Source organism: Melozone crissalis, unplaced genomic scaffold (genome assembly GCF_028551555.1).
Source record: "Melozone crissalis strain CALT ecotype California unplaced genomic scaffold, PUWL_Pcris_2 ptg000005l_1, whole genome shotgun sequence".
NCBI classification, from domain to species: domain Eukaryota; kingdom Metazoa; phylum Chordata; class Aves; order Passeriformes; family Passerellidae; genus Melozone; species Melozone crissalis.
This window is the reverse complement of record NW_026535783.1, coordinates 46,646,032-46,668,349: the sequence shown is the minus strand read 5'-3', so window position 1 is coordinate 46,668,349 and position 22,318 is coordinate 46,646,032. Positions and strand designations below refer to the sequence as shown.

Here is a 22,318-nt window from a genome sequence, read left to right as displayed (position 1 = left end):
AAAACTGAAAGTGGAAAGCACAGTTTTACAGATTTATCTTTGATTTAACATCCAAAAAACTCCCTCCCAATAATAATACAGTATATTTCACTGGCAGAGAGGACTACTTTTTAGTAGACATGGTCTTTATAATTATTTATAAATCAATCTGGCTTACTCATATCCATGACTATAGTTTTCTACTTTTTCTTTCCTTCTGCTTAACAAAAGAGAAACTTGTACTTGTCACAGCCCAGATTTATCTCTGAACAAATCTCATTATATTCCTGGGAGAACAGCTAATTTGATTGTGATCCTGAAACACTCAGGACCGGTTTGTAACCACTTGGAAACTGCAATCAAGAACTACAGTCAAGCCCAGGCATCAATTCAATCAGGAACCAGCCAGATTTGCTGAAAGTTGCCCTATCCTATGCCTGATGTAAAATCCGAGCAGAAACGTTTCTGGAGCCACTAAGAAAATCTTTCTTTTCCAATTTTAGCTGTGAAAAAGTGTCTTTCTGGAGAATGACTACATTTGGTAGTAAGCAAGATGGATGACAAAGTTACCAAAGCTTATCTGTTTTGATGAGATTAGTTAAAATGCCCCATACAATGCCACACACTTCACTGGAGCTGGCCCAGTAAACAGTCACTACAACTACATGCACAACCCAAGAAATGTGTGGAAAAGGAAGGCAAGAGGAAAATCAAAGAGTCATAATATGCAGTATAAACTGTGTATTTATATAATGCTTTAATATAGTTTATTTTATCATGGTTGGCCACCTACAAATAAATCCTTTTTTAAGTGGGGAAACAACCTCTTATGTCTCTGTAGCAAAAATATATATAAGACGTTTCTTCACCTAGAAACCCAAGTGCTTTGCAACTCCTCAATTTATTTCACTGCAACCAAGTATTTTTAAAATTTTCAAAAATATTTTTCTTTATATATTGAAAGAAAAGAAACTGCACCTGCATATAAAAGACATCATTTACCTACCATTATTCCATGCTACACTATGGCAGAAATTGCTTCTAACATTAAATATTTGAGACAGGAACTATGTAATTATGTTGGATGTAGTTCTGTCTTCATTCTTCTTTTTTTTCCCTCAACTTTGCAATGTAAATTAAAGCATTTGTCACCATTCCGACAAAATGAATCTTTATGGTTGCTATAGATATGTTGCTGAAGTGGAAATCGAACATTAAAGCTGAAAATCCTGATTTTTTTTTCTTCAGAGGCCATAGTTTTCTTTGGACAACTTGTAAACAGTATTTATTGGGTTGCTGCTCTTTTACCTGATGGAGTCATTTTTGCATGGGATTCAGCATGTTTGGGAACATATCCAAATGTTATGCAGTTCACACAGTAAGGTGATCAGGCTTTCATCTGGCTGAGCTGAAGGTTTGGCTGGACAGAGGACTGAACTACAAGCTCCCTGTAAGAGGCTGCTGCCTCAAACAGTGTCCTGTACAGTGCTGCTCTTTCGGACAATGTTAAATGAAGAAAAATCCATGATCATTCCTTCCGGAATGCCTGAATTTTATTTCTAAAAAAGTAAAAAAATCTGGGATGGTGCATCCATTTTCTGATCTTACATTCTTTCTATAAACTCACATTCTTTGAACTCACACCTTATGCTGTGTCGTAGTGCCTTTACAGATCCTCAGTCTGCTGTCAGTGAAGAAAACATTCTCTTGTGACACAGTTTGTGAAACCGAGCATATTGCACTATAAGTTAGTCTGACTACTTAAAAGTGACAATCAAATAAACATGTTTTAAAAACACATTTAAGGAAAGCATACCTTTTGCCAGGAACAAAATTGAACAAATAAGATGTTTTCCCTAAAGTTATGAATATATTCATTTGACCAAAATAATAAAAGCCTAATTTTTTACCTACCTATGATGAATGTTTCTCTCCAATGATTTCTCTGCCACAAGTTTTGTGGGTGTTTTGGTTTCGGGGCTTTTGTTTGTTTGTTTGGAATTTTGGGTTTGTCTTGTTTTGGTGTTGTTTTGTTGTTGTCGTTGTCGTCTTTTTTTTTTTTTTTAAGGAACGCAATCTTCTTGCATAACATAAATATTTTGGGCAAGAAAACCAAAATCTAGATGAAAGAAGGGATGGCAGAATGAACAAACAAATATTCTGACCAGTACCTCAACTTTTTGGTGAGAAGATGAAAGGAGACTTTATGTGGAATTTGAAGTGGAATTTAAGGAAGAGAGCTGTGAGCAGGTACCTCAATATACAGACTCCCTGGAGGGAGACTATGTAACTTTTCATAAAATCTCTCAGTATTTTCTGTGCCTATATTGTATCAGAGAACTAAGTTTCTTGCAAATGTGGCAAAGAGGAAAAAATGCCTTTGGGAAAAAAAAAAGTGTGAGAAGATTTCCAAACTTTGCTAGGTTTGCTTTGAAAAGAGATTGTAGCTAGGCGGAACTCAGTAACACAAATCCCAAGTAACAAACAACAGGGCAAGAAGGAAACATCCTCAACTTGTGCCAGAGAAGGTTTAGATTGAATAACAGGAAAAGTTTCATCACAGAAAGGTCGGGCAGACACTGGACCAGGCTCCACCAGGGAAGCAGTGGAGTCACCATCCCTGAAGGTATTTAAAAGACACGTGGATGCGTGGCACTTGGTGCATGGTTTTGTGGTGGCCTCGGCAGTGTTAGGTTAACAGTTGGACTTGATGGTCTTAAGGGTCTTTTCCAGCCTAAATTATTCTAGGATTCTGTGACCCTATGGCTCAGGTTCAGGGTTAGCCTTACCAATACCTCCGACACAAGCATTTGTCATTTATAGGTGTCGTTTGCCCACTAAAAATAAAACATGATTAACAGGCAATCCTCTGCCTGGAAAGAAGCTGATGTACTTATTTCAAAACCACACTGTTAACTACAGACCTTCTTTGAGGCAGCCCTTTGTATAATACAGGGCTTTGTAACATGAAGGTTGGAAGTCTTGGCTTCTTGGGTAGAAGAACTATGCAGATGCTTTTGCTTCTGGAAGTTTAGCTTGGAGCTACCTACTATTTTACAGTGAAATCATAAAGGGAATATAAGCACACACTCAGATAAGTGAAAAGAATTACTGCTGCAGAACTTATTATAGCATAATGGTACTGCTAAACTGAACACTCTGGCCCTAAGTTCTTCTTGTCAGCCTTAAGAGTCTTTAGAAATTCCTGTGAAGCTGGGATGCATCATGCTTTAGGGACGTACTGTTAGCTCTGGTTCACAGGTGGATAAAAAATCACATGGACATCAAATCCATGAAAAATTTTGTTATTGCATCACATTGATTAACAGGCTAGTTTTTGCTCAGAAGCAAGATGTATATTTGGATAATTCATTATATAAAGAAATAATTTAAAAATATTAATTTCAAACATTTAGCACCATCAGTTTTGGGGCACTGAACCACATGTATTAACTACGCCATTTAAACCCATAATTTTTGATCTGAATTTTAATTAGATTAGCCTTTCAGCTTATTTGTATGCTCATGCTTTCTTGTATTACAGTAGTGAGTAAAAAAGGTAGTGAAGTACATATTCCCTGTTACAGACATGCTTTTAGGTACACATTTGGTACCTTCATTTAATAGCTGTAGTACTTCATATAAGTGGAGCACTCAAAGTTAGTATCAAAGAGCTGGGACAGACAAAATGCAAATTTGCACCTTTATTGTTTATGCTCTGTCCTTTGATAAATAAAGTGATATCTTATATTCAAACTCTCTAACCGTCTTGCACGATGTGCTCTCAGAGTTTTGTATACATAATGAATGCAATATAAGATGTGTTCCATGTTTGGCTCAGTTTCTCACCTTTATAAGGCTTCATCAAGTCCACACTTTCCCTCACACCACCTAGAAGAGAAAGACTTAAAAGAACCCCTCCCATTATTTCTCTATCCCATGGTATGTGGAAATGTAGAGAAAACGCTTTTTTCCTTCCACTTCTGCCTCTCATAAACCTTAGTCTGCTGTCCAAAAAGTGCCACAGGCCTGGCCCCCAGCATCATCAAACAGCCAAGCCAGTTTGGATCAGCTTCAGTCCAACAAATACAGCCTTCTTCTGGAATGAGTGCTGGTCAGCCTGTCCTAGCTCTTAAATGATGACCCTGGGCATGCACAGTGTGTCAGGAACCACACAGCACAGAACCACAGAACCACAGAACAATTTGGGCTGGAAGGGACCTTCAAAGGTCACCTCGTCCAACCCTTACTAGCAAGAGGGGCAACAAATGCTCTACTTACACCCCTAAATCCTGCAGTCCTCTCAACAATGAGGTTGAAATAAACAGGATGACTCACACCTTTCGAAGACACTATCTCTGTCACTTTCTGTGCTGAAGGTTTTTTCACATTTTCACCATTCTCATCACACCCATGAAGTGAAGTGATAGCCTACTTGCAAGGCCCCTAGGCAAGTGTACTCTGTTAGATTCAATACACAGATTCTGCCTTAGTTCTTCTTTCAAACATTTCCCCTAACTTCTGCCCTATGTATTGTAATCAAACCAACACTGCTGTAATACTTTTTTCCTTTTCTGAATTTAAATTGCCATTTGTCACACTACCTAAGTGAAGACAATGGAACTTTTTAAAACCCAAAGCAGCTCCACATATGGGAATTAGCACTTCAAGCCTTTTTAGAGAGGGTGTATACACTTAACAAATGAACAAGGAGTATACCGTGGTAGCTTTTTATTATTGTGTAGAGTACTCTATTATCTTGATGAATGAAATGCATTCAATGAATTGAATGAAGGAAGTCTCACTCTAGGCACCTCTGCTATGGTTTTACAGCAGAAGAACCTCAGAAATGGGCTAATAAGATCATTGTCTTTTGTAATTACATTTATAACTATAACAACTGTTAATGTGTCCCTGCCTATCACCTCGTGCTCTGGCAATCATTGGGTATGGATGGACAGGCCATGCATTGAAGAGAAAACTATACTGGGACAGAAGAGCCTCAGTGTCAGGCAAGAGAGCATGGACAGCCCCAGAGGTGAGCACAGAGGGCCAGAGCCAGCACAAGGGAAAAAGATCAGGATCATGGGGGCAGGAGTGGGGAGGAAGGGAGGAACAAAGCAGATGAGCTCCAGTGATCATGAGACAGTAAGCTCCATCTCAGACTGATGCACAAAAACTTCCAGTGGCTCCAGTACTGGCTGAATTCACATGTGAAGTCTGAAATAAAAATTTACTTTCACCTGTAGTTAATTTCTTGACACCACACATTCTTCTATATTCCTGATACAAGGCAGAGTGAATATTGCTTTCATCCAAAGAAATTATGCTCATTTACCAGTAATTGAAATCTAGTGAATGTTGTTTTCAGGTTTATAATTGGGGATTTTGTACTCTTCAAATTACTGTCATATCTGTCACTCAAGGAAATTAAATACTCTGAAATGCATTAGTGAAATACAGCAATTTATCACTTAGAGCACTGAAAAAGAGATTTTAAAAATAATGCTTATGTATCCATGAGCAGATAGTACCAGTTTAGTATTTAGTGTGATGATATCTTCCTGACTTTTCCACTAAAAAACATTTACTTAGGCCTGTTCAGACTTGTGATTTGGTACACTTCTGGTTCAACGAGCTATAAATTTCTATATCTATAGTACCATACACTATCTAAATCATTGGAAAGAGTGCTGAAAATAATTTAGGGAATGTCTAACGATGAAAATCAAGACACATCCAAGCAATTGATTTTTATGTCACTGAAAGATCTAAAATCATAGAATTTATCATACCTAACCAGCATATGTAAAAATATACATTAGTGGAACTGTCATAAAACAAATCCTGACTATAAATCAAACTCAAAACTAGTGAAATAAAAATTTGTTCATTATTTGTTGTTCTTCATAAAATGGCAATTAAAAAAATAAAGGCAAGGTCTTCCTTCAGAAATGCTTAGTATTGGGAGAATATTGACAGAATATGACTCTTCTCCCACAAGTAAACAGAAACATGAATCTCAGGGCCCCCATACTGTAAGGTATGGCTGTAGTCATCTGAAGTACAGCGTGCCAGCTGGTATCACTTTCCTTGCTTGAGCCCCTCACTGGGATCAAGAAGGGACTGGAGGAAGTTCCTGAAATGGAAACGGATGGAAAATCTCCCTCTCAGACTGGAATAACATGGTCCACTTCACCTCTCGTCCTGACAAACCCCTATCCAGAGCAGTCGTTAGGCCAGGGCTGCCACCAGTGCCTACCAGCAATTGTATTTCCCCCCACCTTGGCATCTCTGAAGACAGTCCAGCCTCAGGCTCAAGCTGGGAAGCACAGGCTCTTACCTCTCTGAGTCAGCAGCTGTGAGAAGAGGTACCTGGGGAGGGTGCAGAGGACTGCCCTGGATGTTTTGTCCTGGGGAAGAGTGGCTGCTGGGGTGGGACAAGGACACTCCCCCAGCTGCTGCTCCACTTTGATTCACCTGTGTGCTGGGGATCACAGCTGCTGAAAGTAGAAGAGAGAAATAATGCCCATCAGGCAGGAAACAGCGCTGATAACTGACCAAGCAACAACAATATTGATAAATGACCAAACACCAACATATAACCCTTCCTGTCGAGCTGTAGTGCCAGCTCTTAGCAACTAAGGAAACTAAGGGTTTTCTGATGTGTTGTTTTCACAAAGAGAAGAAGAACCACATGAAAATAAGTAAGTATTCTTTGCTGCTTCCAAATGACATTTCCATAAAACCAGGCATGAATGATCACAGCCATGTTCATTGTCTTGGAATTTTTTGTCTGAATAAGGCTGCAAATCTTCTATACTCTTCTATTGTAGAAGATGTATCAATATTCCTAAGATCTGTATTTTTAGAACTAGTGAACAGAAAGAATAGTTTCATAAAATGTGAAATGCTTTCTATGTTTTCCCCTCATCTGTAAAAATTACAAATTTCTTGAAGAGCATTATTACTATCATTGGCCCAGACTCCTCAGTAATACATACAAAAATTTTAAACCATCTTTAACAGCTTAATAATTTTCTATGTGTTTTCTCTTGGATTTTTTTTTCTAATAAGGAAAGTTTCCTGCCTGTTTCCTTACTGAATAAACAAAAAGCAATATAGGACTTTGTTGAAATGTCCTAATTAGTTGATCCCAAATCCTATAACTTTATTTTCTGGTAACTCCTTTAAAAAAAAAAGTTTAAATCAGACAAATATAAATCTTTGTATCTCTGAAAATCCTGTTACACAGCTATTTCTACTGACATTTGTGTCAAGTCGCTTATGCTGATGTTGACTGGCAGACAAATGCATGCTCTTAAATATTTTATGAACCCAAAGAATGAATTAGATAGTCTGTCTAAAAGATAAAAATTACTTCTCCTGTTTGTCTGTTGTATCTGTCTCTTTTTAAAAAAAAGGTATTGTTCAGGCCTAGTTACAGAGTGAAATTCTACCTATAAAATTTACATTATGCTAGTGAATATGTTTGAGCTAATGATTTGAGTTTCTTGATAAAATCCTAGAGTTTAAACCAGTTCCCCAGGGGGCACTGTCACTAGTAAAACATCTTTCTAGGCTGAAATATGTCCATGGATGCTGCAATCCTAGCAGAAGAAACACTGCAATAGAGGTAGCCTCACCACAGATCAGTCTTCAAGGAAATGATTTCACAGGTCATAATTTTTCACACACAAGTGTGAATTCGGCTACAGAAGATCAAAAAGGTGAAAATTCACCTTGTCTCCCAAAGCCTCAGCCTGTTCTTGAAAACACTCTATTGATCCTTACAAGCCCACCTTTGTGACACACTGGACAGTCACCAAGCTAAGAGTAAAAAAAATGCTCAGGAGTCTAATTATGCTGTAGCCCCATTAAGGAGCAGCCCGGGACATTTTTCAGCTGCTGGAAATGGCACACAGTGCAAGATGACAGACAGGAAACCACTCTGTGAATAAAAGCATCCAATACAGATGCTGTAGAGGTAATGTCAAAGATATGGGGAAGTTGACATTGGTGGTCAAAGGTGGCTAACTTGTTTGTGGACCAGAGCCTCCTAATAACAACTCAAGTGATGACAGACATCTGACAGCAGAAGACATCCCAAACCTTAAAGAGGAACACAGGAGGCAGGTCCCGCAGGAAGATGAGACATCACTTAAAACAGCAGAGTAACTTGCAAAGAAGAAGTTGAGGACATTTTCTTAGTAAGACAGGGGATTTTTTTTTTTCCAGTTTGCTCATGTACCCCAAAAGTTATGTTTTCCATGTCTGTGTCTCAGCGTAGCATCAGGACAAGTGCAGAAGATAAAAACAAAGGAATGAACTTTTGAAATTCTTATTTTATCTTTCATGCAGCACAGAAGAAAATACTGAAAAACAACCAAGCACACATTCTGACAGCAAAGGAACAGAGAATATTTAATGAATCAGGACACTGCTAAGGAAAGCCTCGATTGTCTAAATGAAAAGAAACTGTTTAAATTATTCCTTGGCAAAATAGGGTAACTTGCATTTTACCATGACAAAAACTAACAAAGCTGCGTAAAACTATACAATGGCTTAGTTTACTGTAATCTTTGCATTTAAAATTAACCTCTTCAGGATCAGGAGTAAAAAGGTTGGATTCTAACCAGGTGTTCAGCACACGGTAGCAAAAGTTGTTCGTCTTGACGTAGCTGTTCTCTTCCACAGCCATCATTAGCATTCCATGCAAGTATTTTGTAAGCCATGCTTGCACATTTTCTAGCTGGTTCAGACTGAGTTACATGTGAGTTACTTGCTCAAAGCATTGCCAGTAAATACCTTCCCAATGTCTTTTCAGTCCATTAAATACCTGATTTAGAAGGTGTGAAACTGAGCAAAGCATGGGTTTAGGAGGGGTAGGTCATGTTTGACCAACTTGGTCTCTTTTTGTGACCAAGTGACCCACCTGGTGGATGCAGGAAAGGCTGTGGATATTGTGTACCTGGAATTCAGCAGAGCCTTTGGCACTGTCTCCCACAGCACACCCCTGGAAAAGCTGGCAGCCCACGGCTTGGACAGGAGCACTCTGTGCTGGGTTCAGAACTGGCTGGGTGGCCGGGCCCAGAGGGTGCTGGTGAATGGTGTCACATCCAGCTGGGGCCAGTCAGCAGTGGTGTCCTCAGGGGTCTGTGCTGGGCCAGTTCTGTTCAATATCTTCACTGATGACGTGGATGAGGGGATTGAGTCCTTCACTAGTAAGTTTGCAGACAACACTAAGCTGGGATCGTGTGTTGATCTGTTGGAGGGTAGAAGGGCTCTGCAGAGAGACCTGGAATGGTTGGATGGATGGGCAGAGTCCAGTGGGATGGAGTTTAATAAATCCAAGCGCTGAGTCCTGCATTTTGGCCACAATAACCCCTTGCAGCGTTACAGGCTGGGGATGGTGTGGCTGGAAAGGGACCTGGGGGCACTGGTGACAGCCGACTGGACATGAGCCAGCAGTGTGCCCTGGTGGCCAAGAAGGCCAAAGGGATCCTGCCTGTGTCAGGAACAGTGTGGCCAGCAGGAGCAGGGAGGTCATTCTCCCCTGTACTCAGCACTGGTGAGGCCACACCTCGAGTGCTGTGTCCAGTTCTGGGCCCTCAGTTTGGGAAGGACCTTGAGACGCTTGAGCGCATCCAGAGGAGGCAACGAGGCTGGTGAGGGGCTGGGAACACAAACCCTGTGAGGAACGGCTGAGGGAGCTGGGGGTGTTTAGCCTGGAGAAAAGGAGACTCAGGGGTGCCCTTATCACTCTCTACAGGTTGGATATTAGGGAAAAGTTTTTCACAGAAAGGGTGATAAAGTTCTGGAATGACCTGCCCATGGAGGTGGTGGAGTCACCCTCCCTGGATGTCTTTAAGAAAGGTCTGGATGTGGCACTCAATGCCACGGTTTAGTTGAGGTGTTAGAGCATGGGTTGGACTCGATCTTGAAGGTCTCTTCCAACCTAGTGATTCTGTGACTCTGTGAAATTTTCATGACAACCAGCATGCTCAAGTGTAGTACCACCATATAGGTCCACACACAAAGATGTAGAATTAAATGCTAGCTTTAAGTGGGTTTTAAACAAATGGAGAAGAGGTTTAGATTAGATGTCAGGAAGAAATTCTTTACTGTGAGGGTGGTGAGACACTGGATAAAGTTGCCTGGAGAAGCTGTGGATGCCGCATCCCTGGAAGTGTTCAAGGCCAGGCTGGATGGATCGTTGAGAAACCTGGTAAAGTGGAAGGTGCCCCTGCCTATGGCAGGGGATTGGAACTAGATGACCTTTAAGAATTCTTCCAATGCAAACCATTCTGTGATTCTATGATTATGTAACAAAAGGGTTGCTACAAGAAGTCTTATCAATTCAGGATAAACTAAAATCTTTAAAGAAATTATATACATATTCAGATATTTTGAAAAAAAACCCAAAAAACCTCAATAAAAGCCAAAGAATCATGAGTGCTGTTCCTCTGTATCCCTTAAAAAGTCCAAGCTACAACATTATTTACAAGATGATTACAGCTTAGTCCCAACTTAGTCCCAACTGTGAACCTCAGATTGTGAACCTCAACTGGGACAAAGTTTCAGCCAAAAAGAGGAAGGAGTAATGTTTTCTTTTCTGGAGCCTCATCACATATCCATTTATCAGTACATAAGAATTTTCCATGAGAATCTTTCTGCAAACAGTTCTCTATGAGAAGCTAAATTCACATGTACCCTCACAATGCATAGGAACAATTTAGGTGGTTGCAAGAGAAAAGGATGATCCTGAATAAGGTTTCTTTAAGAAAAGAAAACCAAAAAGTAGTGTTGAAAATGTCACAGAATCTAAGGCCAATATAAAAAGTTATTTTTCAACGGAGTCAGAAACCTGTAATTTCATGGAACATATTTAAATGCAGAAATTAGCAAATTATCAAAAATGCTCTAATTGAAGAGCATCTTGGGCTTACTACCAGCACTCTTAAAAACAATTTCTGCCATCAAAAGATCTCTCTTCTAATTATTGACGGTATGAATTTGGAGTAGGGCTGAGAGTTTTTACCATGTAGAGTAAGACAGTGTGAAGGTTTACTTTTGTAGCTCAGTTAGCTAAATTTGCAAGGTTGCTTTATTTTTAATTACTAAATATAGCCTTCTATTTCTGTAAGGAATATTTATGAGGTCCTTGAAAACAACTGATGTACTATTGCACAGAAGGAAATATATGAAATATTTTTTGCACTTGTAAGCATCACCTGCGTATATTCCCCTCTTTCTCTTCCCCTAGGAAGTCCACCGGATTTTGTAGCCAGGAATAAGTGGATATGTGCTGCATTGAGTTGTAAGTGGTAAGCCCAGCAAATGAAAAACCTATTTTCTGTTTTACCTTTATCCTCAGCTCATCTGTAAATCTGAAGTCTCCAGAGAACATGAAACTCAAGAAGCCATCATGCATTAAGAAGTACAGTAGAAGTAAAAATTGCATTTTCAAGATAATAAGTTTGTCTCCAAAGTTGACCTGTCACATGGACCACCTGCACTGATGGCTTTTCTATGACTTTTCAGGTGTTTTACAGGCAGATCATAGATACTGGAAAACATTAAAGTACTGAAGAAATAAAGCAGAGTCTGGACCAGTATTTTAAGCCATTCCTGAAATGGCATCTCTAGATCACATCCCTGCCTTTCATTTTCTTCTCTTTTAGTGGATTGCAGTTTCTGAAGTTCAGTCTCATCATGATGAATGGAACCACAAATGGTGCAAGTGGGCATGTTGCCCACAATGTTTGTAGCAGTCCATTGGTAAATGTTCTTAAAAATGCGAACCCAAACATTACATCAATTTTTGGAGAACCATGAAGTTATCTCAAAATAGAAATTATAAACTCATAAGTAAAACTGGTAAATAAAAGGGCAAGTCTGAGTGGAAGCAAACTATCCTCCTTAAATTAAGAAAATATTATTAACACTTTTTGCCCTCTGTAATGTGTATATGGTTCTACCTATGACTACATCACATTAAGCAGGAGCTCTAGACATGTATGCAGTACTTAAATTCAGCCTAAAAGGTGAAAACAGAGATCCTCTTCATTATTGGTAGTCCTACATTACTGCTCCTTTTGCATCCATTCCCTACACATCAAACACAATTCTGTTTTTCACAGCAAGGGCCATTCATATGTCAGTTCTTCCTTCCCATTCTTGTTTTTTCTAACAGGAACGAGCTGTAACTATTTTCCAAGCCTATCACCCTTAAAAAAACTATTTTTAAAGAAAAGAACAGACTACTTTTTAAAAAAGAAAACTAGGTTGCCTTTTTTCAGACACCTCTTAGGGACCCACTACGACAATTTCTTTAATATGACTCTTTCATTAATTAATAATTTCATTTATCTATTCCTGTATGTGTCCTTAACCTCTACCTGCTTGTTGTACCTTCCGACTTTCCTATTGTTACCTTATATACAAATTCCTGGGGGATTGGATTTTTTTCTTATTATGTGCACAGAGCACCCAGCTTAGTACAATTTCAGCAGGGGAAAAAACCAAAGAAAAGTGTTACTCAAGCAAAGCACAGAAAGTCATACACATAGAAGTAGTTAGGTCAAAGTTTAACAATATAGTGTAAGACATTATTTAAAAAATACTTAATATTCAAATAAGTTCTGTAACTTTACTGATACAATTTTTAAATTCCAACTTGCAAAGAAAATTATGCAGTTGACAAGCTCTAGAAAGATCCTTTGCTAACTCTGGAGCAGAACTTAGTGTGATATTCAATAACTACTTGTAAATGAATTACACATTCTGGCTTATGCATAAATATGAAATGGTCAAGTTTTATCCAAACAGCACAGTAAAAAGATGGGGTTTTTTTCTGCTGCATTATTTATGACTCTTCTGGGTTTAGTGGTTCCAGATTGCTCTATACAAAGTAAGTTCATATTGTTTCACAGCAGGAAAAATCATCATCCCCATGTTATTATGAGTGCATTGCTCTCACCTTCATTCTGTGAACCGAGTAAACCAAAATGCCTAGGTATTGTTCAAAATTTAAACCTAGATACTATCACAATGCTTAGCCCTTAGTCTGTTTGCTTTAGACCCATAAATGTAATTTTGTGTTAGATTTAAGCAAAGAGGTTGTAATGCTACCTCACTGTATTAATAAGATAATAGTCAGTTTGGATTTCTTCTATGAAGTTACAAAGACTACAAGATAAGAAAAAGCTCTTTTGAAGACTTAACTCCAACTAATAGATCTGTCAAATCAAAAAGGTTATTGTTGCATTTCATTTAAATGTGTCTGTGTCTATAGATTCTGTATTTTATCAGTGCTGAGAAACTACACAGTGGTCTCTACAGGTGTTCTACTGTGTAAGTGAAAATGGACTTGCATCTAAACATGTACTTCTGGCATTTCTTGCCTATTTCTAATAGTTTGCTTTCAAACACTTATTCTGAAGAATTCTTCTACAAGAAAAAAACCTTTAAGTGTGCATCAATAAATGTGCTTTAAATGTGCATCAATAGTAAGTGAAATGACCTTCAAGTAAGAAAAGTTTGATTGGACATGACTGGAAGTATGAAAATCTATTCCTCCTTCTACTTTAAAAGTAGCACAGAGACATTTCAGCTAATGTGCTGTCTCAAACAGTACCCAGTAAAAATAATGTGTTTAACATTTCCAAAGTCTCAAAGCTGTATTTACAAAAAAAAAAATAAATTAAGGGAATTTTGAAGGGTAGCTTCTCTGAGGCAAGACATTTAGCTTTTTGTGTATTTTATGTTTCTCTCAATTGGACATGAATAATTTTCATGTTGGCATTTCAATATAATAATTTCCTGCCTGTCAGATTTATCTCATTTGTTCACATAGTCTATCACCCTGCAGCATCCTTGATGAGTCGTTAATGAAACAATTTATTTCAAAATAGTTGTCAAAATGGAGTGACACGGACTGCTCTACGCCTGACATAGTACCCTCTAACTGATGTGAAACAACACAAGTGACTAGAACTACAAGAACTTTGCCAAATGATAGATAGCTGGGAGACATGTAAGAGAAAGCAGATTATTATTTACACAGAAATTAATGCTGATAAGAGTATGTTGATTAATTAGCATAAAAATGAAATTACCATAAAAATTGCTATACAATAGGAAGTAGTGCCAGGAAAGAAATTACCCAGCTTGTCATGGGCAGCAGCTTGTTCAAGCCACTGTCAGCCTGTGCTTGGACTGACCCAGCAGACAGAGCTGGACATTTAAGCATAGCCTGGAAGCTAGGGGGGAGTGCCCAACAGATTGCTGTGGCCACCTCCTGTGAGAATATCCTCAGTTTCTGAAATCTGACACACTGTCCCATCCCAGCTTCCATTCTGTCTAGGACCATGAAAAGAAAAGGAAAAGCTTAGTCTTTGTTATCTCTCAGTTTTGCGTGTTACACTTGGTAAAACCATAAACAATTTTAAAAAATCTCAACATTCCTCACTATCCAACTCCCTCTCAATGCACAATGTAAAATAAACAACTATAACCAATTACATGTTCCCAGAGTTTCTCTGGCCAAAATCACATTTTTAAAATCTGAAATTTCCCTTTTCTATCGCATAGTAAATGTCACACTTTGTCTGTACACTCAGACTAAGGCATTTAAAAGTTAACAGCATACAAGTAATACCAACTACCTAAAAACTAGAATACAATCAATCACAGGTTTAAATGCCCTGAATTTTGTCACATACACCTACATCATCACTAACTATTGTGTGACTCACAGCAGCCTTGACAAAAGCATGAAATAGAATTGCTAGTTTTATAAACCTCTCAGCAAAATAAAACCACCTATTGAAGTGGCCACTTCATATAATGTCATTTTCATCACTGCAGATAACATAAATGAAGCCGATTAATTCACTTCCTACATCTGGTTCTCTCTTCAACTTAAAAGTTGAAGTGATAAAAGACGTAATGCATTTTGCCCGAAAGTTAAAAACAGAGGCCCTCACAACTACTAAAATATTGCATTAAAAATGTTACCATCCTGCCCATTGCCCTCTCAAGCTTTAAGATTTATTATCACTCATAACTTACTGATAGTTTCAAATTTTTTTGAAATGTCAACAAAAAAATTGTACATGTAGGCAGGTATGACAAAGGTATTTTAGTAGGAAAATCTCAGATATTTAACTGAAATAATACAATAGGATTATACATACATTCATGGTGTAAATGTGTTTATTGTCTATTTACAGTCAATTGTATATTTATACTCATAATGCAGCATTTCAGTTTCTTAATGTAGATCAACTGAAAAACTGATATGTGATCCATGAATAAGGCAGAGGAAAAATACTGTGATTTTAAATTAAAATACGTATTAAAGATGTCTACAAGGAATGGTAGAAGTAAATTGGTTGCAGAATCAAATGCCCATAGAACAAAAATATCCATCTATGTTGTATTAGGTCTTTTAATGAGTATAAGATGATTGGTTTTCCTTCCCTCCGAAAAACATAAAAACATGTTCAAAATCTTTTTTTATATTGCTTTTCACATTCTATCCTTCTTATGAGATAGATATGCATTTCAGAGTACATTCTACTCTACAAAGTGATCCCTAATACTAAGTGAGGAACAATACAGCAGCTTTTTATCTGTCTTATTTTATACCTGGGTAAATATCACAAGCAGACCCTGGGGAGTGTCCCATGGTACTATCTACAGCATCCTGTGGTGACAGGACTGGCCGGAGGGGCTGGATTGCAAGGCAGTCATTCAGGATGTCCTGGCCAATCTCTGAGCTTGATCGCAACTGAAAAACAAGAGATAAAAAAGGAGAAATTGTTACAAAAGATGGACATGGACAAAAGAAAGGAAATAATCACAAAAATCTTAAGACAGTGAAAAATTAAAATGAAGAAATGTTGAGGTTAGAGAAAGAAATGGAGCACAATCAGAAACCTTCCCTTTTAAACCATCATTAATACCATCCTTTCAATGTAGCAGGCACTTTTTGAACCTGAGGAAGAAAACACTTCCAGATGCTTAACAAGACTACACTTAGGACAAGCACTACTTGCAGGATCTTGGACAGAAGGACTTCAGTGCTCTTTTGTCATAGACTGCAAAACAGAGGAGTGGCCTAGATAATGGCTATTGAAGATTTATCAAATGTCTGACATGCTTGTGCCAGCAGAGGGGTACTATAATGGATACAAATATTTTCCTGCTGCTTTAATGCCCTGAACTGTCTCACCATAGGACCAGAAGAGCAGAGGTGCTCAAAACACTGGAAATGAGTGACTGGGAGCAACCACTTAGGAGAGGTAATATACAGGCAGGTGGAAATAGGACCACTTCAATATGGACTAAAGCTCTCTTGAGATACCATTCTTAAACAGACTAGGACTATATTTGTTTCACATTACTGCAGAACTGAGAGTGCTCTGTCATGGCTGCAGCACCCTAACAAGGATGGTGTGGCTGTAATGCCAAATTGCACCCTGAGGTTTAGGACAGATTATGGATGCTGCTGCAGGCTGCTGGGACTGACGCCTGTCCTGATCTGCTGCCTGATGTTAATGGTATATATAAAAAAAATTGTCTGTTCCTTTAAGTAATTTTGTTTCCATTTAAAAGCCTGGAAAATGAAGGTCTGTGCTTACAAGCATGTGGGCTACTGCAGTGGCTGACAAGCCCATAAATATCCTGTTACATCATCCAGGTTCGTGCAGCATGATTGAAAGAAGCCTGACCTAGTGCACTTGGGAAAGTGTGCTGCACTTTCCCAAGAAGAAAATCTCACAGAGGCCACTGAGGCTTCTCCTCTCTTGTTTGGTGCCATGCGGGGTGAGCAGGTAACAGTTAACTAGAAGATAGCCTAGCACCTCTAAACAACTCCTCAGGGGAGGAAGAGGAACCAAAAGACAAATTTTTGCACATATTATACTCAGAAATTAATCACAGAACAGTTTTCATTTGAAGGAACAAAGTCCCAGCACCCCGGCCACAGGCAGAGGCACCTTCCACTAGATCAGGCTGTTCAGAGCACCATCCAACCTTGCCTTGAACACCCCAGGGACGGACAAATGAAGAAAGAAAAGCAGGAGGAAATTATTCTTAACGCAACTATAAAAAGACCCATTGCCACAAGATGACCCTTGTGCCACAACATGCTGATAAACACTCAAATTACTTTTGGTAATATGCACTACTGTGAAACCATGGCAACTGAGTGAAGAGTTGGCCTTGTACCCCCTAAACACCCGACCCTGGAGCTGGAGATACATAGCCTGTGATACCTGTGCACACACTCTGTGTGCTGGAGATTTCTTCTCTTAAAAACTTAACCAGCCGTTATTAAGCCCAGAGGTACACTAGCTCTGTGAGGTATATTTGCTCTTCTAGAACTGTAGGAAGGGGGAAAATGGATGGGGAAGAGGGAGAAGGGAAGAAATACCCTGACAAATTATTTTTTTTGTTATCCATATTTACAATCTGTTGTAAGCAGAAACATTTCTCCCACTTTGGTACATGTCATTTTCTGCTGTTATCCAGTAATTGTGCTAGGTTTCCTACTATCACTAGTAACATGGCTTTTTCATGAAACTCAGTGCTTGTGAAATTAAATGTCAAATATATCCTGATTCAAATCCTTACACTACATTATCAATAAGCCTTATGTGAATTTAAATTTCTATGGAATCTAAAGTTAATATTATATGAAAAATCTGACTTCTATAAAAGAATCAGGATTCTATCATACAGAATACACAATCACAGAAGATGCCTGTGTGAAGTTGTCTGAATTATTTTAAGAAACAGATAAATTTTCTATATCAGATGGCGCTCACAGATAAAACAGTGAGAAAAACAAGAAAATGAGAGTTAAGTATTTACACATTAGTTACAAGAATTAAGTAATTATTTAAAAAAAAAATATGCAACCACCTATTTTACAGATTTTTCTAATTTGCATTGTTCAGGAATCTTGCATTTGTATATCCTTTGATATTTAGAACAAATCTATCATGACAATCTGTGCTGGCATAAATTTTCTGGCTTTTCAAAACTTATAAAAATGAAGAAAAAAAAGAAGAAAACCTAGAATCGTCAACAGAACACCAAAAATAGAGAAAGAAACACTGTGAGACAGGTGTGATCTGATTTCTGAGGATAGATCCTATTTCATGCATTGCCTATGGTTGCTTAGTATTTTCAATCACAAGCTCTAGAAATACAATCACAAGTCAGAAAAGGGCATAATCCAACACACTCTATATCAGTCAAATATTTTTACATATTTCACAGAAAACTTATTAATTTTCTTTAAGCTTAATTAAAATTTTTAACTGAAAGCAATGTCTTGCATTGTGACAAATGCAGGGAAATTTGGGCTATGATTCTTCTTTAGTATGTCAAGAAACTGAACGAACAATGGAAAGACTAATTATCTTAAAACCAAGTAAAAACCACACACCATTCCCTGCAACTGTGAAACCTTTTTTTCAGTTGAAAAAGCTAAAAAGGAGAAATAATAATTGACCAGCTATAACTGCTGCCATCCATTTCTTGCTCTGTTCTAACAATACTGCATTTCTTTTCCAGCCTGGACTGCAGACTTACTATCCAAGTGTGTAAAAGGAAGCTGACACTCTCTTTGACGTCTATATGAGTTGTACCCCAGCACAGATCTCCCAGCACTGTGACAGAAATACGTCACTTCCCCATGACCATCTTGCTTCTTTCATGATCACTCAGCTGAGCACCAGTACAATCATGCTGGGACTGAAAACTTGGCAATCTGTTTTTAAGAGCTGTATGGCCATGGAGTTACCTCACTGACTGGTGAAATCAATAACTGACAAGTCTGACATGGGGAGCACAGCCACCTCCCGTGTGCTGGAATGTAATCTAAATTTATGGCTGACCAAAGTGCAAGTTAAAAATCAGTTGCATTACTCACCTAAAACTCCCCTGTATTTGATATTTGGTCCAAATAACAGTTTTTTAATTTAAAAGCTCAATTTTATGGTAAGAGTTGTGAAGTTTTGTATTTGGAAATACAGAAGCACTTCCATTATCACAATGTGGCAGTTTTTTCTAATATACAAAACAAACAATATTTCAGTCATGGTTTACAACTGTTTTACTTATGTGAAAATCAGCTAATGTCTACTGCCTTTCAGAACAATGGATGGAAATTCTACTCCTGCACATTTTGCATATGAATAAGTAATTATCCAAATTAAATGAAACAAGCAGAAATAATTAGAAGGGTGTAAGATTCTTATTTCTCAGTTTTCAATTTCATTACATTTGAGTTCAAAAGCAGAGGCATGCTGTTGATTTGATGCATGACTTAATCCCAGGAAAATGTCTCCTTACAAGAAAAGATAATTTTAAAAAATTTTCTCTCACTAATGTGTGTTTCATCTGAGATCTGCATGTTTATTTTTAACCTGACTAGTTTCTTCAGCATTGCTTCTGTATAAGAGAAGTCAGACACCATCAAGCAGAACATACGATAGGTGTGTTTATGAATACACTTCATAAGAAAAGAAGCAGCATAGCTTGAGAAATCCTAAACCACACAAAATAGTTCAGTAACTTCAAAACCTGCCTGTACGTATTCAGATTAACTCAATTAATTCTTCAGTAAAGTCTAGACACTGTCAGTCATTCAAACATGCCAGTTATCTCATCAAACCATAACATTTTAGATCTTGCTTACATAAACATGTGCTTAATATACGTGCATGCTGTGCACCGAGTAAAGTATTTACATATGTGAGACATTAGTTGTAGTCTATTTATTTTCATGCAGGTTAGGTGTGTGTCTGCCATGTCTAAAACTAGCAAAAAAACCCCCTAACTAATGGTATGTTTCATTGACAAGAATTTTTTACACTAACTGTAATCGTTCTATAGATCTGTTTTTGTTTTGTGTATAAAGACAAGGAGGAATTTCTGCTATTCACTTAGTATGTGTATTAAGTTTACAAATGTCAAGTTCAAAAGTAGGTGATTTTTACTCATTTTCATTGCCTGTAATTTAAGCTGTCATTGCGAGAGCAAAGCATGACCTGTCTACACAGGGCCACATTGTACTAACTTTTCTGTAGGAGTACCTGTAACTTAATATTTACTTGTACAGTTAGAGTAAAATTATGTCCTGCTAGTATCATGACATTGAGAGTACACAGATGTCACCACTAGAAAATTTTAAATTTATGAAGCGATGCTGTAAGACAGTATTTACTCATATTATGGTTTTTCTTGCTGGATACAGATCATCCATTTACTCACAAAGATCAGCTTCAAGGTCGAGCACTTTCTTGCACAGTACTAAACCCTTCTGACAACAGATGATACAGAATCAATAAAAATTGTCTTAATTCTTGCCTCTGCAGGCTACAGACATCTTGGGGCAATGAAGCAACGCAGACAGAAGGGATTTCTCTGCACCCTTTGTTTTCAGGGAGTTATCTGTGCAAGACTTCTAAAGTGAAATGTTCTGCTAATTGTCTACCACAGCTTTCAGATATGCATCTCTGTGTGTGTGTGTGCGCGTGCTACTTTTCCCTGCCTTTAGATCCCATTTCAATTAAACACTTGGCCAGAAAAAATATAAAAATCAAGCTCAACTAGCCCACCTGCACAGTAGCGATGTTAGGTTCTATGCAAGAAATAGTTACTTTTGCTACTCTCAAAAGTTTTACTATATTGAACATTTGAGTTCAATATAAAATGGTTTCCATCTTCATGTTCTAGCATAGATCACGAAAACACACCAAAAATATTTTTCAGTGTCTTGCATTAAAAATCAAAAAGACCTGGAACCTACACAATTAGGTAACCTTGGCAAATTTCCAGTCAAGAAGAAATTATGATTTAAAAGCAATACTATAAGAGGAAAACACTGTTGCATTAAGATTGATAACATTAAAATGAATTCAATTTTTACTATATATAGAAAAGAGAATTTTCTTTTGATTGGTATTATTCTAATTTGAGGAATATTTTGCATTAAATCATTACTAGAACAATACAGACTACCAAGATGACCACTTTAAGGGAAAAATTGCAGCTGGGACAGATCTGAATGGAAACTTCTAACTAAAGAAAAACCCTGAAAATCTTACTTTAAAAAAGGGAAGTACAGTTAGAGTGAGTGCAGTGGCCTTTTTCTAAAATAAACAAACAAGCCACAGTCCAGTTGAAAATTGAAAAGCAGTCATACAGATGTTTGAACACATACACACACACACACACACACACAAACACACACATATATTACCTCTCTTCCTATCCCACATCAAGTTGTATCAAATCTGAAATGTTATACAAATTATACCTATGGCCCTTTTTATTTCATCCTCTTCTTCAGGCAGTTCCAAGAGGCTTGTAGCTGATTTTATACGTGAACATCAGTCTAATACCTGACCAGTTCAATTCAAAAAGCAGGAAAAACCTACTGTTTCATGCCAGGCTGATTTGGGGATATAGCTATTATACGATATTGCTAAGCATCCGTTTTTCCAAGCAAATGCAGCCTGACAAAGAAAACACTTCTACTGCAAAATTATTTGCTTTCTCGTTCTAAAAATACACCTGTTTGGCAAATTTTCACTTCATGAGAGGAAAAATGTGTAAAATAAACACATACTTATCCACCAGGTGCTTCATTTAGCACAAACATATTTTTCTCCTTATCACAGATTACTGAAAATTGATGGTAATCTGTAGATTAATAATGTCAACAATTGTTTATACAGAAATAGGCTTTCAGATTTCATTTGTAATTTTTTTTTCTTGAACTACAGCATCCTTTACATAACACTGGCCTTCACTTTAAATATTTAATTCTGTATTTATCTCCATTTGAACCTAAATGCATGCATGACTCGCTTCAAAATAATCTCTTGAAGAGAGTCTAAGACTAGAACTGAAAAGCTCTACTACTCTACTATCAAGAGGTCAAAATCATTAGCCTTCAGCCATATGACTTCTACTTTTGCAAAGATTCTTCAAGGCATCCCTGTACATTTACATTGTCTGTGAATTGTCTGTTTAGCGTGCTGCATGGCATGATACCAGCCAGATGGGAATTTGCTAACATGGTTTTGACTATTAGAGAGGAGGCACTCTTCAGTGCAGTGTGCTGATCACTCAGGGGATCCTTCCTCCAGCTGAGTGTCCTGAGCATCACGTAAACAGAGTGTTTATTGTACACACCAATCACACATTCTTCAGCTATCCCCACTGGCTAGATGTTTATGTATTACTTTATTTTACACAGCTGTACCCCTTATCAGAAGTCCTTATAGGTTCTCTGGGACCTTCTTTGACAGTT

At 37.8% G+C, this 22,318-nt stretch overlaps 1 protein-coding gene across 2 annotated transcripts in view; it reads right to left on the bottom strand.

The window, feature by feature from the left end:
- Positions 1 to 22,318, bottom strand: part of GLIS3 (GLIS family zinc finger 3) — a 119,462-nt gene that overhangs the window by 11,586 nt on the left and 85,558 nt on the right. The window contains exons 5-6 of one of the 2 annotated variants that reach the window (XM_054289031.1): positions 15,634 to 15,775; positions 6,323 to 6,482 (exon numbers count right to left, since the gene is read on the bottom strand). In XM_054289031.1, coding sequence (XP_054145006.1) covers positions 6,323 to 6,482; positions 15,634 to 15,775 — 302 coding nt within the window. The remainder of the gene's footprint in view (positions 1 to 6,322; positions 6,483 to 15,633; positions 15,776 to 22,318) is intronic. The other variant, XM_054289024.1, reaches the window with a different exon arrangement.